Below are 15,674 nucleotides of genomic sequence, written 5' to 3' on the forward strand. Positions count from 1 at the left end.
AAGTTACAGGTCTGTGAGAGCCAGAAATCTTGATTGTTTGTTTCTGACCAAATACTTATTTTCCACCATAATATGCAAATAAATTGTTAAAAAAACAGACAATGTGATTTTCTGGATTTTTTTTTTCTCAGTTTGTCTCCCATAGTTGAGGTCTACCTATGATGTAAATTACAGACGCCTCTCATCTTTTTAAGTTGTGGAACTTGCACTATTGCTGACTGACTAAATACTTTTTTGCCCCACTGTATATATATATATATATATATATATATTTATGATTTATTGTTATAGCGCCATTTATTCCATGGCGCTTTACATGGGAGGAGGGGTATACATAATAAAAACAAGTACAATAATCTTAAACAATACAAGTCATAACTGGTACAGGAGGAATGAGGACCCTGCCCGCGAAGGCTCACAATCTACAAGGGATGGGTGAGAATACAGTAGGTGAGGGTAGAGATGGTCGTGCAGCGGTTTGGTCGATCGGTGGTTATTGCAGGTTGTAGGCTTGTCGGAAGAGGTGGGTCTTCAGGTTCTTTTTGAAGGTTTCGATGGTAGGCGAGAGTCTGATGTGTTGTGGTAGAGGGTTCCAGAGTAGGGGTGATATGCGAGAGAAATCTTGTATACGATTGTGGGAAGAGGAGATAAGAGGGGAGTAGAGAAGGAGATCTTGTGAGGATCGGAGGTTGCGGGTAGGTAAGTACCGGGAGACGAGGTCACAGGTGTATGGAGGAGACAGGTTGTGGATGGCTTTGTACGTCATGGTTAGGGTTTTGTAGTGGAGTCTCTGGGCAATGGGGAGCCAGTGAAGGGATTGACAGAGGGGAGAGGCCGGGGAATAGCGGGGGGACAGGTGGATTAGTCGGGCAGCAGAGTTTAGAATAGATTGGAGGGGTGCGAGAGTGTTAGAGGGGAGGCCACAGACCAGGAGGTTGCAGTAGTCAAGGCGAGAGATGATGAGGGCATGGACTAGGGTTTTTGCAGATTCATGGTTGAGGAATGAACGGATTCGGGAAATATTTTTGAGTTGAAGTCGGCAGGAAGTGGAAAGGGCTTGGATATGTGGTTTGAAGGAGAGATCAGCGTCAAGGATCACCCCGAGGCAGCGAGCTTGTGGGACTGGGGAGAGTGGGCAGCCATTTACTGTAATGGATAGGTTCGCTGGGGGAATTGTGTGAGATGGGGGAAAGATGATGAATTCTGTTTTGTCCATGTTAAGTTTCAGAAATCTAGCGGAGAAGAAGGATGAAATAGTGAACAGACATTGAGGGATTCTGGTTAGAAGGGAGGTGATATCTGGTCCAGAGATGTAGATCTGTGTGTCGTCAGCATAGAGGTGATACTGAAAGCCATGAGATTCTATGAGCTGTCCCAGGCCAAAGGTGTAAATGGAGAAGAGCAGGGGCCCAAGGACTGAACCTTGTGGGACTCCGACTGACAGGGGGCGAGGTGAGGAGGTGGTGTGTGAGTGGGAGACGCTGAATGTCCGGTCTGTTAGGTATGATGAGATCCAGGATAGGGCCAATTCTGTGATGCCAAGAGATGAGAGGGTCTGTAATAACAGGGAATGGTCCACTGTGTCAAAGGCAGCCGACAGGTCGAGGAGGAGGAGGACAGAGTAGTGTCGCTTGCTCTTGGCGGTTAAGAGGTCATTGGTGACTTTAGTTAGGGCAGTTTCGGTGGAATGGTGTGACCAGAATCTAGATTGTAAGCGGTCAAAGAGGGAGCAAGAAGAGAGATGGGAGGACAGTTCAAGGTAAACGTGTTGTTCTAGTAGTTTGGAGGCATAGGGGAGAAGTGATATAGGGCGATAGCTAGATACAGAGGATGGGTCAAGAGAGGGCTTTTTCGAGGATAGGCGTGATGGAGGCATGTTTAAAGCTTGAGGGGAAAACACCAGTTGTTAGTGATAGGTTGAAGAGATGGGTTAGGGTTGGGATGAAGATTGTGGTGAGGTTTGGGATGAGGTGGGATGGGAGCGGGTCAACCAGGGATTCAAGCTTGAGGAGGCTAATTTGCATATTCCAGGTGCCTTCTGGGAAAAGCGAAGAGTCTCCCTAAGCTAGAAGATAGTTGGGTACAGCCGGGACCAGCTGCTTGGAAAGAATCACCAAAGAATTTTTGCCTGTAGGACATTAATGCAAGAGAGCTTGGCTGAGTAGATTACACAAGAAGGAAAACACACAGCAAGTCAGCAGGATCTAGGAGCAACATGGCAGATGTGACAACCTACATGGTGAGCTGCAGCATGTGCTACATGTTCACAGATCGACCAGAAGAAGAATCCAATTTCACCTGTCAGAAGTGTAGACTAGTGGCCCTTTTAGAAGAAAAGGTGCGGGGTCTGGAAGAAAGAATAGCAACTTTGAAACTCATCAAAGAGAATGAAGACTTTCTAGACAGAACAGAAGCATCTCTACTGGTCACAGAAGGTGCAAAAAGTGTCAGAGAACCTCCAAAAGCAGATGAGTGGAAGCATGTGACCAAAAGAAGCAAGAAGACCATGGAGAAATCACCAACCACACAACTGAAGAACCGATATCAAATCTTTGTAGAGGATGAAGATGGCACACCTAAGGATGAAGCAATACCAGCAAGCAAAAAAGAAAAGGACACACAGCAACAAGTGACAGCAAAAAGTACAGCCAAGAAGCAACGAAGAGTGGTGGTGGTGGGAGACTCACTACTGAGAGGCACCGAAGCAGCCATCTGCAGACCGGACATAACTGCAAGAGAAGTATGCTGCCTTCCAGGTGCGATGATCAAGGATCTGACCGATAGGATACCAAAGCTCTTCAGCTCCAAGGACGTCCACCCATTTCTTCTGATACATGTTGGCACCAATGACACGGCAAGGAAGGACCTACCGACAATCTGCAAGGACTTTGAAGAGTTGGGGAAGAAAGTAAAGGAACTGGATGCACAGGTAGTTTTTTCTTCTATCCTTCCAGTAGACGGGCATGGCACCAGGAGATGGAACAGGATCCTTGATGCAAACAACTGGCTAAGACGATGGTGCAGACAACAAGGATTCGGATTCCTGGACCACAGTGTGAATTACTTGTACGATGGACTCCTCGCCAGAGACGGACTACACCTCAACAAACCTGGGAAACACACATTCGCCAGAAGACTCGCTACACTCATCAGGAGGGCGTTAAACTAGAAGAAGAGGGGACGGGAAGAAAAACATTAGACTTGAAAAAAGAAGATCCAGGAAAACATACTCTGAAGGGAGGTAAGAACATTTCTAAAACAATCCACAGCAAGGAGATTGGAACAAAACAAAATCCTCTAAACTGCATGCTCGCAAACGCCAGAAGCCTGACAAACAAGATGGAAGAACTAGAAGCAGAAATATCTACAGGTAACTTTGACATAGTGGGAATAACCGAGACATGGTTAGATGAAAGCTATGACTGGGCAGTTAACTTACAGGGTTACAGTCTGTTTAGAAAGGATCGTAAAAATCGGAGAGGAGGAGGGGTTTGTCTCTATGTAAAGTCTTGTCTAAAGTCCACTTTAAGGGAGGATATTAGCGAAGGAAATGAGGATGTCGAGTCCATATGGGTCGAAATTCATGGAGGGAAAAATGGTAACAAAATTCTCATTGGGGTCTGTTACAAACCCCCAAATATAACAGAAACCATGGAAAGTCTACTTCTAAAGCAGATAGATGAAGCTGCAACCCATAATGAGGTCCTGGTTATGGGGGACTTTAACTACCCGGATATTAACTGGGAAACAGAAACCTGTGAAACCCATAAAGGCAACAGGTTTCTGCTAATAACCAAGAAAAATTATCTTTCACAATTGGTGCAGAATCCAACCAGAGGAGCAGCACTTTTAGACCTAATACTATCTAATAGACCTGACAGAATAACAAATCTGCAGGTGGTTGGGCATTTAGGAAATAGCGACCACAATATTGTGCAGTTTCACCTGTCTTTCACTAGGGGGACTTGTCAGGGAGTCACAAAAACACTGAACTTTAGGAAGGCAAAGTTTGAACAGCTTAGAGATGCCCTTAATCTGGTAGACTGGGACAATATCCTCAGAAATAAGAATACAGATAATAAATGGGAAATGTTTAAGAACATCCTAAATAGGCAGTGTAAGCGGTTTATACCTTGTGGGAATAAAAGGACTAGAAATAGGAAAAACCCAATGTGGCTAAACAAAGAAGTAAGACAGGCAATTAACAGTAAAAAGAAAGCATTCGCACTACTAAAGCAGGATGGCACCATTGAAGCTCTAAAAAACTATAGGGAGAAAAATACTTTATCTAAAAAACTAATTAAAGCTGCCAAAAAGGAAACAGAGAAGCACATTGCTAAGGAGAGTAAAACTAATCCCAAACTGTTCTTCAACTAGATCAATAGTAAAAGAATAAAAACTGAAAATGTAGGCCCCTTAAAAAATAGTGAGGAAAGAATGGTTGTAGATGACGAGGAAAAAGCTAACATATTAAACACCTTCTTCTCCACGGTATTCACGGTGGAAAATGAAATGCTAGGTGAAATCCCAAGAAACAATGAAAACCCTATATTAAGGGTCACCAATCTAACCCAAGAAAAGGTGCGAAACCGGCTAAATAAGATCAAAATAGATAAATCTCCGCGTCCGGATGGCATACACCCACGAGTACTAAGAGAACTAAGTAATGTAATGGATAAACCATTATTTCTTCTTTTTAGGGACTCTATAGCGACAGGGTCTGTTCCGCAGGATTGGCGCATAGCAAATGTGGTGCCAATATTCAAAAAGGGCTCTAAAAGTGAACCTGGAAATTATAGGCCAGTAAGTCTAACCTCTATTGTTGGTAAAATATTTGAAGGGTTTCTGAGGGATGTTATTCTGGATTATCTCAATGAGAATAACTGTTTAACTCCATATCAGCATGGGTTTATGAGAAATCGCTCCTGTCAAACCAATCTAATCAGTTTTTATGAAGAGGTAAGCTATAGGCTGGACCACGGTGAGTCATTGGACGTGGTATATCTCGATTTTTCCAAAGCGTTTGATACCGTGCCGCACAAGAGGTTGGTACACAAAATGAGAATGCTTGGTCTGGGGGAAATGTGTGTAAATGGGTTAGTAACTGGCTTAGTGATAGAAAGCAGAGGGTGGTTATAAATGGTATAGTCTCTAACTGGGTCGCTGTGACCAGTGGGGTACCGCAGGGGTCAGTATTGGGACCTGTTCTCTTCAACATATTCATTAATGATCTGGTAGAAGGTTTACATAGTAAAATATCGATATTTGCAGATGATACAAAACTATGTAAAGCAGTTAATACAAGAGAAGAGAGGGGAAGCAGATTCCAAAGCTACAGCTATTGTGGTGTTATATAGAGCGGCAGCGTCATCCGCATTGTGTATGGAACGTATGTCTGTGAGGGGGAGGAGGGATTCAGAGAATGAATGTAGGTCAAGATGTTTAATATTTCTGCGAGGGTGTGAGAGTTTGTGGGGTGGGGGTTGTAGACAAGGAGTGGAGAGGGAAGAGATTGTGAGAAAGTTGTGGTCAGAGAGTGGAAGAGGTGAGTTAGAGAGGTTAGATAGGGAGCAGAGGCGGGTGAAGATAAGGTCCAGTGTGTGACCATCTTTGTGAGTGGCTGCAGAAGACCATTGAGTGAGGCCGAAGGAGGAATTGAGAGATAGAAGTTTAGTGGCAGCTGAGAGGGAAGTGTCATTGGGGATGTTGAAGTCGCCCATGATGATAGTGGGGATGTCCGCAGAAAGGAAATGAAGTAGCCAGGTGGTGAAGTGGTCAAAGAAGGTGGTGGTTGGCCCTGGGGGGCGGTAAATGACAGCCAGTTGGAGGTTGGTGGGGGAATAGATGCGCATAGAGTGCACCTCAAAGTAAGGGAGGGTAACAGAGGGTGGAAGTGGGATTGGGGTGAAGGAGCAGTTATCTGACAGGAGAAAACCAACTCCTCCGCCATGTTTGCTGCTGGGGCGGGGTGTGTGAGAAAGGTGGAAGCCACCGTAAGAGAGTGCAGCAGGGGAGGCTGTGTCAGAACGGGTGAGCCAGGTTTCGGTGATGGCGAGGAAGGAAAGTTTGGTAGTAACAAAGAGATCATGGATGTAGGAAAGCTTGTTGCAGACAGAGCGAGCGTTCCACAGAGCTCCTGTTAGTGGGACTGGGGAGGCGGGGGCTGGGCGAATGGGTATAAGGTTAGAGGTTACGGAAGTTTGTGATAGAGCGTGGATGGGAGGTAGAAATGATTGTGGGAATATGGTGAGGAGGACCAGGATTTGGAGAGATATCACCAGCAGTGAGAAGGAGCAGAGAAAGTGTTATATATATATATATATTACACACGCGCACGCACACACACTTCACCACATATGTCTCTAAGATAAATCCGTGAGATTAAGCCTAAATAATCGGTGTGTTGCATGCACTGCTGCGGAGCGTATCGGCGGTTGGCACTGACATCACTGCGTTACGCTATAGCTCAGTAGCCCCTATATAAAGTACCAGGGGGCACAAATACCCATCTTTTTTTTAAATCAGATATTTTTAATTAAACCATAAATATTGCACATAAACAATAAAAGGAATACTTTGTTATCAGCAATATACCAGTGTACAATACTTGTTTTTTTAAAAAAAGGAAAACATATTTAGTCCCAAACCAAACTCACACCCCCCTTCCCTCCCCCCTCTAGAGACCTGTCAAGAGTCGACCCCCCCTACTTTGTCATATATAAAAGTACAAGAAAAGGAAGATGATTTGTCAATAAACCTCCCAATGGAGCACAAGGTCTTTTAAATCACATTGATTCAAGCCACGGGTTCCACAGCCTGTCAAAGAGGTCCGCCTTGCTCCTCCTAATGTAGATACTCCTCTCCAAAGCAATGATATGGTCCACTTGCTTCATAAAGTCTCTCCTTGTTGGTGGCTCTTCTCTAATCCAGAATTTGGCAATCAACTTTCGCGCGATAAATAACAGTCTGGCAATAACCACTTTATACATCTTATCAGTTATGATCTCCTCAACATAGCCCAAAACACATACCAGGGGATCACGCGGCACAGTGCAACCATATGCCAGTCCCACTTTATTCAGCACCACCACCCAGAAGGAGGACAACCTGGGGCACTGCCATAACATATGAAGGATGCCCGCATCGGACTGCGAGCATCTGGGGCATTCTGAACTAGATCTCAATCCGGCTTTGAATAACATATCCGGAGTTCTATATGCCCTATGAATAACAAATAATTGTAATAGCCTCCCAGGCTCGCTCATTGATATTTTGGGCACATAGTCCAGTACTGATTCCCAATGATCATTATCAATTGCCCCAAGGTCCGCCTCCCATTTCGCCCTTGCTCTAATAGGGTGTTCCTCCAAGAAAGAGAACAAAAGGAATTCGTATATTCCCGAGATCACCCCCTTCGTGCCACCCCCTACAAGGATAAAATCTAGCATTAGGTCCACCTGTATTTCAACGGGTCCTCTCCTACACTGTGCCCGATGCGCATGTGAAAGACGGCGGTATTGAAACAACTCAGAGTCCGGTAGTAAAAACTCCTCCTGCAATGCCTCAAAATCTCTAATTCTGCCCTGATGTAGAATCTGGCCCATCCGAGAGATGCCTGCCTCCCTCCAATTATGAAATCCCTCCATCTGTCTAAACTCCTGTAGGACACAGTTATTCCAAATGGGTGAGAATCTAGTGAGTGCGTGCACACCCCTAATCCCCTTAACTTTGTCCCAAACCTTATGGATGAGCCTAATAGTACAAAATTTAGAGCCCTTCTCTCGGAAATGTCCCCCCTCCAGACCCTCACTCAACACCTTCGTCCCAATCAGTGATCTCAGGCTGCAAGGTGCCCGCGTCCCACCTACCACATCTCCCCATCCCTTGAAATGCTGGCACTGTGAAGCCAAAAAATACAACCACGGATTAGGCAATGCCACCCCTCCCTCCGTCTTTGGTCTCTGTAGAGTTTCCTGTTTAAATCTGGGGCTCTTTCCACCCCAAATCAATTCCCCCAAACAAAGATCTAATCCTCCGAAACCTATTCTGCGATATCCATATAGGGGAGTTGTGCAGCACATAAAGTAGTTGTGGCATCACAATCATCTTTATCAAGTTTATCCTGCCGATTACTGATAAATGTAACTTCCTCCACGCCTGGACCTTAGTACGTATCCTCCGCAGAAGAGGTGCCAAATTCAGTTCCTCAAAGCTAGTCAAAGGGAGAGTGATCTGAATCCCCAGGTATTTAAATTTATCAACTAGCTTCAACCTTGTAGAAGAAACCTCCCCACCACCGTCCCCGCTATCCCCATCTATCAACATCATATTCGATTTGTCCCAATTGATCCTTAGGCCCGAGTAACTACCAAATTCCTCAATAATGGTTTCCGTCTTAACCAGGGTCTCCTCAGAATCCTCCAAGAATAGCAGAATATCATCAGCGTACAACGCTACTTTTTCCTCTGCCTCCCCGTATATAAAACCCCTCACCTCCCGGGAACCTCTGATCTTCGCAGCAAGGGGTTCCACCGCCAACGCAAAGAGCAGCGGGGACAAAGGGCAGCCCTGTCTAGTACCTCTAGACAATGAAAAGGTCTCAGAGAGAGCGTTATTCACTCTAATTTTGGCTACCGGAGAAGAGTACAACAGCTGCACCCATGAAATAAATTTAGGTCCAAACCCCATTCGTTCCAGTACTGACCACAAATAGCTCCACTCCACGCAATCAAAAGCCTTATGGGCGTCTAAGGATACCACAACCCATCTTCCGACATTGTCAGAGGGGATTTGCAAATTTAAAAATAACCTTCTCAGATTGAGTGCCGTTGATTTGTTGGGCATAAAGCCTGACTGATCCGGGTGAACCAGTCTGTCAATCACCCTGGATAACCTATTTGCCAGAGCTTTTGCCAGAATCTTGATGTCGGCCGTCAAAAGTGAGATTGGTCTATAGGATTCTGGTAGTTGTGGGTCCTTATCGGCCTTAGGTATAACGACCACAATAGGCTCTCTCATTGATGAAGGTAGCTCCCCTCTTTCCAGTGAACTATTATACACCTCCGACAATCTGGCCAACAATGTTTCTTTCAGTACCTTGTACACCTCGGCTGGAATACCGTCCGCCCCCGGAGCCTTACCCCCAGCAACCCCCGCCAAAGCAGCTCCCAATTCTTCCTCCCCAATCGGCTCCTCCAACTCCTCACATTCTTCTCTGCTCAACCTAGGCAGGTCAATCCCCTCCAAGTAACCCATCATGTCCTCAGCCCCCCTCTCCACACTAGAAGTATATAGTTTATCATAGAATTTCCCAAACACTTCCAGAATCTGCTCCCCCCGAGTAGCCAATGTTCCATCCTCCCTCTTAATGGAGTAGACGTGCGAGGAATCCCTTTGTGCGGACGCCACTACCGACAGTAAATGCCCCACCTTTTCCCCCTCCGAATAGAAAGATGCTCTTTGAAAAGCCCGCAATCTCTCCGCCTTTCTCAGATACAATTGATTGACCTCCTGTTGAGCCTTCCTCATCCGACTCTGAGACTCCCTAGAGCAATGGGCCCCCAATGCCGCCTCAGCTTCCTTCAGTTCCTCCAGGACAGCTTGATCCTGTGTTCTAGTCCTAGTCTTGTGTCGTGATATGTCCCGAAAAAAAATACCCCTCAAATACGCCTTCATAGTGTCCCATACTACATGGCATTCTGCACTACCCTCATTGATCTTAAAGAACTCCTCTATCTCAGCCCCCACACTTTCCATGTCCAGGAGTTGTAGCCAGGAGGGGTGAACCTTCCATCCCATCTTCCGTGACCCAACCTGTTCTGATAGCTTTAATGAGACCCGCACCGGACTATGATCTGATAGAATCCTAGGATTATATTCCACCCCACTTAGTAATTCGTTCATCCCATCATTACCCAAGGCGACATCGATTCGAGACATAGAACCGTACGTGGTCGAGTAGCAAGAATAAGAATATGTGCTAAAATTGCGAACCCGCCATAAGTCAATCCAGCCTATTTCTCTAAGATAGTTCCCGAAAGGGGTGCCATTCCCATCCCCGCGTAGCGGAGCGTGATTACTCTTATCCCAATGGTCATCAGCAATGTTGTTCACATCTCCAACCACCAAAAAGGGAACCCCGACCCACCCTCTCATATGCTCCAAAATCTCTTGAATTTTCTTGCCAGAATACGGCGGGGGTATATATAGTGAAACAATGCAAATCAAGCGGTTAAAAATTTTACACACTAAAAAAACATACTGACCATCCTTATCAATTTTTACTTCAATTTCCTCAAATGGAGTACTTGTATGGACCAAAACAGACAGCCCCCTTGCATAATTAGAGAACGTCGAGTGATATGCCCTGCGCACCCATTTTTTCTGTAACATATCAACTTTTTCCTCAACTAAATGAGTTTCTTGCAGGCATATCACCGAGGGCCTCTGTTTCAATAGGTACTGGAATATTGCCGCCCGCTTAGTGGCATCTGCTAGCCCCCTAACATTCCAACTTATAATATTAACATTCCCTCCCATTTCCTTAAAGAAAGATATAAGATGAGAATCGTCTCTCCCAGGTCTCCACCAATGCCCTCCTCCCCCCCCTTCCCACCCCCCACCCCAACAACTAAACCAACCTTCCCCATCTGGAATTCAAAATAACTCAGATACTCCGAACTTTCTTTCTCTATATGAGAATTGAGGGCACTTGATATACCCTAGAGCTAGTTCCTTTACCGTCCATCTCTCCCCCACCCACCGCGATCAATATGAACTATTCATTGCGCCGCCGAACACAATACTGTAATCATTAGGTATAATTAGGCCAACTTCAACAGTAACATTCAAACAGAGCCCCTCCCCCAAAGAGAGGCAGATCCAGTAGAGTTATAGATCTTCAGAATCAGTCTCAACGGTTCCGATCAGTGCCAATTTTCTTGGCATTGGTGTCCAGCCATTGCGTCGCCTCCTCCGGATTTTGAAAAAATTGAACACGATCCATCGCCACCACCCTGAGCTTGGCTGGGTAGAGCATTGAGTATTTTAGGTCCAGTTCACGGAGCCGTCGCTTGACTTCACCAAACTTCATTCTAAGTTTCTGCACCGATGCCGAGTAATCCGGATAAATGGAGATCCGACTTCCGTTTATGCTCAGGCCATCACTCAGCCTAGCCTTCCTCAGTAGAGTTTCCCGATCCCGGTAGTCCAAAATTTTTGCCAATATAGCTCGAGGGGCAGATCCAGGCGGCAGAGGACGAGTGGGGACCCGATGAGCCCTCTCCACCGAGAAATGGTTGGTAAGGTCTGCTCCTCCCACCGAGTTCTTAAGCCATGCCTCAATATATTCAGTGGGGTTGTTTCCCTCCACCTTCTCCGGCACCCCGATTATTCTTAAATTGTTTCTCCGGGATCGATTTTCCAAATCATCTGTCTTAAATTCTAACTCTGCGATTCGTTGAATATATTTCTTTTCTCTTTTTACAAATACCCATCTTCTTACTACGTGGCATGGTTTGTTTGCTGCCAGGGTCATTTGATCTCACAGGATTATATACAGGTATCAGAATATTACAAAGCAAAACCGGACCGATCCCATCATGGGTCACCTGATAGCGTACGGCATGGTCCTGGCCCCGGTAAGAAGCGATGCGACATACAGGCGATAGCCGTCTCCTCTCTGAATTACGTACAGTTCATTAGGGTGACTCTGAATTTACTGTCACTGGTGACCAAAAATACGTTGGTAAGGAATATAATTAGTGACCCACTCCCCGGTCAGTATCTACAGCGACTAATGCTTGTTACCACCATCTTGTGTTTCAGAGGAAGGAGATCATCGACGACGAGACTGAGTTTTGCCGAGAGCCCCTTCTCAGAAGTCTCCTGGAGTGCAAGGTGTGAACCCTTCCACCCTGTCATCTACGTGAAGACTTTACAGCCGTGCGTGCAGACTTTCTAATCTGCGGCCTGTGATCATCTGACCCCTGACAACAAGCTGGGAACGTTATGTGACCTGTCATACTGCCCTTGTACTGCTCATGTGCAGAATATGTGTGCACGACCGGGACGGTACCACAGGTGCACATGGCGGCTCACGGCGTGCAGCACATCCTCAGTGGACCTGCTCCTCCCATTTAACCAGACTTGTGCTAATCCCGTGTAACCAGACTTGTGCTCTTTCCGTGTAACCAGACTTGTGCTAATCCCGTGTCACCAGACGTCTTCTCTTCTCCTGTGTAACCAGACTTCTCTTCTCCCGTGTAACCAGACTTCTCTTCTCCCGTATAACCAGACTTCTGTTCTTCCATGTAACCAGACTTCTGCTATTCCCCCCCCCCCCGTGTAACCAGACTTCTGCTATTCCCCCCGTGTAACCAGACTTCTGCTATTCCCCCCATGTAACCAGACTTCTGCTATTCCCCCCATGTAACCAGACTTGTGCTCTTCTCCCGTGTAACCAGACTTGTGCTCTTCTCCCGTGTAACCAGACTTGTGCTCTTCTCCCGTGTAACCAGACTTGTGCTCTTCTCCCGTGTAACCAGACTTGTGCTCTTCTCCCGTGTAACCAGACTTGTGCTCTTCTCCCGTGTAACCAGACGTCTGCTCTTCTCCCGTGTAACCAGACTTCTGCTCTTCTCCCGTGTAACCAGACTTCTGCTCTTCTCCCGTGTAACCAGACGTCTGCTCTTCTCCCGTGTAACCAGACGTCTGCTCTTCTCCCGTGTAACCAGACGTCTGCTCTTCTCCCGTGTAACCAGACGTCTGCTCTTCTCCCGTGTAACCAGACGTCTGCTCTTCTCCCGTGTAACCAGACGTCTGCTCTTCTCCCGTGTAACCAGACGTCTGCTCTTCTCCCGTGTAACCAGACTTCGGCTCTTCTCCCGTGTAACCAGACTTCTGCTCTTCTCCCGTGTAACCAGACGTCTGCTCTTCTCCCGTGTAACCAGACTTCGGCTCTTCTCCCGTGTAACCAGACTTCTGCTCTTCTCCCGTGTAACCAGACTTCTGCTCTTCTCCCTGCAGAGTGCATTTGATGAGTTGGAAGGTGAAGAGATGAGAAGAGCCAGGACGCGCTCCAACCCCTACGAGATGATCCGGGGGGTCTTCTTCCTGAACAGGTCCGCATTGGATTTTTTTCCCTTCTAGACCACTATGGTGAAAATGTGGATCATGTCGTCGTTCCCCGAGGCTCATGACGTTTTTGTTCCTGCGGATGGCGCTGTGCGGGGGCTGGTTTTTGGCTGTAGCCGTTATTTGGTACCATTTTTGGATCAGACGACGGTTTGATCAGTTATTTGGGGGAATTTATGGCAACTGAACAACAATATTTATAAATATTTGATTATTTGTTACTTAGTTTTATACATTTCTTTATTTTTGATAAGAAAAAGGAGGGGATCAAATCTTTATCATTTTTCTATTTTTTTTTTAAGGATTTTTCTAAAAAAAAATATTTAAGTCTTGGGGTCTTGAACCAGCGGTCAGTTAGCTTGTACTTAATACTGCAAATCTTCAAGTGATCTGCAGGGCCTCAATGGCAGCGGGAACCTGCAGGAGCCCCTGATTCTGCGGAAACCCACCTGCACCTCCTGAGCCCGTCACTTCCATGGGAGCATCATTTCTCAGGTTGTCAGACAACGCAGAGACCATACATCTCCCAATGCTGCCTCTGCTGTCTGCTAATGCTTTATCCAGAGTTCATACAAATAAATTGTGGGAGGAGGAGAAGGAGAATGAGGAGGAGAAGGAGGGGAAGCAGGAGGAGGAGAAGAAGGAGGAAGAGGAGGAGGAGAAGGAGGAGGCGAGGAAGGAGAAAAAGAAGGAGGGGAAGCAGGAGAAGGAGAAAAAGGAGGATGAGAAGGAAGAAGAGAAGGAGAATGAGGAGGAGGAGAAGGAAAAAAAGGAGAATGAGGAGGAGAAGGAGAAAAAGGAGGAGGAGGAGAAGGAGGATGTGAAGGAGAATGAGGAGGAGGAGGCAGAGGAGAAGGAGGAGGAGACGAAGGAGAAAAAGGAGAAGGAGGATGACAAGGAGAAGGAGAAAAAGAAGGAGGGGAAGCAGGAGTAGAAGGAGAAAAAGGAGGGGAAGGAGAAAAAGGAGGAGGGGAAGCAGGAGGAGGAGGAGAAAGTGGAGGAGGAGGAGAAAGTGGAGGAGGAGGAGAAAGTGGAGGAGGAGGAGAAAGTGGAGGAGGAGGAGAAAGTGGAGGAGGAGGAGAAAGTGGAGGAGGAGGAGAAAAAAGAGGAGGAGGAGAAAAAAGAGGAGGAGGAGAAAAAAGAGGAGGAGGAGAAAAAAGAGGAGGAGGAGAAGGAAGAGGGGAGGGGGAGGAGGAGCAGAAGGAGGAAGAGGAGAAGGAAGAAGCAGGAGGAAGAGAAGGAGGAGAAGAAGGAAGAGAAGGAGAAAAAGGAGGAAGAGAAGGAGGAGGAGAAAAAGAAGGAGGAGGAAGAGGGAGGAGGAGAACGAGCAGGATGAGGAGAAAGGAGAAGGAGTAGAAAGAAGGGGGAGGAGGAGAAGGAGGAGGACCTCTAGAACAGCAGACGACCGCATGGAACCACTGTCAGCACTGTGTGTATTGCCTTCCTGCCATTCAAGCTTATATGTCTCATTATCTCTTCTCCAGGGCAGCAATGAAGATGGCGAATATCGACCACGTGTTTGATTACATGTTTACTAACCCCAAGGACTCTCAGGGGGTAAGGGTTTAACTTCATTGCTGACTCCACAGCAGAATAGTGAGTGCAGCTCTGGAGTATAATACAGGATGTAACTCAGGATCAGTGATGTAATGCATGTACACAGTGACTGCACCAGCAGAATAGTGAGTGCAGCTCTGGGGTATAATACAGGATGTAACTCAGGATCAGTAATGTAATGTATGTACACAATGACTGCACCAGCAGAATAGTGAGTGCAGCTCTGGGGTATAATACAGGATGTAACTCAGGATCAGTAATGTAATGTATGTACACAGTGACTGCACCAGCAGAATAGTGAGTGCAGCTCTGGGGTATAATACAGGATGTAACTCAGGATCAGTAATGTAATGTATGTACACAGTGACTGCACCAGCAGAATAGTGAGTGCAGCTCTGGAGTATAATACAGGATGTAACTCAGGATCAGTAATGTAATGTATGTACACAGTGACTGCACCAGCAGAATAGTGAGTGCAGCTCTGGAGTATAATACAGGAGGTAACTCAGGATCAGTAATGTATGTACACAGTGACTGCACCAGCAGAATAGTGAGTGCAGCTCTGGAGTATAATACAGGATGTAACTCAGGATCAGTAATGTAATGTATGTACACAGTGACTGCACCAGCAGAATAGTGAGTGCAGCTCTGGAGTATAATACAGGATGTAACTCAGGATCAGTAATGTAATGTATGTACACAGTGACTGCACCAGCAGAATAGTGAGTGCAGCTCTGGAGTATAATACAGGATATAACTCAGGATCAGTAATGTAATGTATGTACACAGTGACTGCACCAGCAGAATAGTGAGTGCAGCTCTGGGGTATAATACAGGATGTTACTCAGGATCAGTAATGTAATGCATGTACACAGTGACTGCACCAGCAGAATAATGAGTGCAGCTCTGGAGTATAATACAGGATGTAACTCAGGATCAGTAATTTAATTTATGTACACAGTGACTGCACCAGCAGAATAGTG

General features: G+C 46.2%; 1 protein-coding gene across 6 annotated transcripts in view; it reads left to right on the top strand.

Annotated features, from left to right (window-relative positions):
• Nucleotides 1–15,674, top strand: part of CMTR1 (cap methyltransferase 1) — a 67,890-nt gene that overhangs the window by 30,124 nt on the left and 22,092 nt on the right. For all 6 annotated transcript variants that reach the window (XM_069768288.1, XM_069768289.1, XM_069768292.1 and 3 more), the window contains exons 7-9: nt 11,827–11,898; nt 13,027–13,121; nt 14,619–14,691. In XM_069768288.1, the coding sequence (XP_069624389.1) occupies nt 11,827–11,898; nt 13,027–13,121; nt 14,619–14,691 (240 nt within the window). The remainder of the gene's footprint in view (nt 1–11,826; nt 11,899–13,026; nt 13,122–14,618; nt 14,692–15,674) is intronic.

Source organism: Ranitomeya imitator, chromosome 5 (genome assembly GCF_032444005.1).
Source record: "Ranitomeya imitator isolate aRanImi1 chromosome 5, aRanImi1.pri, whole genome shotgun sequence".
NCBI lineage: Eukaryota > Metazoa > Chordata > Amphibia > Anura > Dendrobatidae > Ranitomeya > Ranitomeya imitator.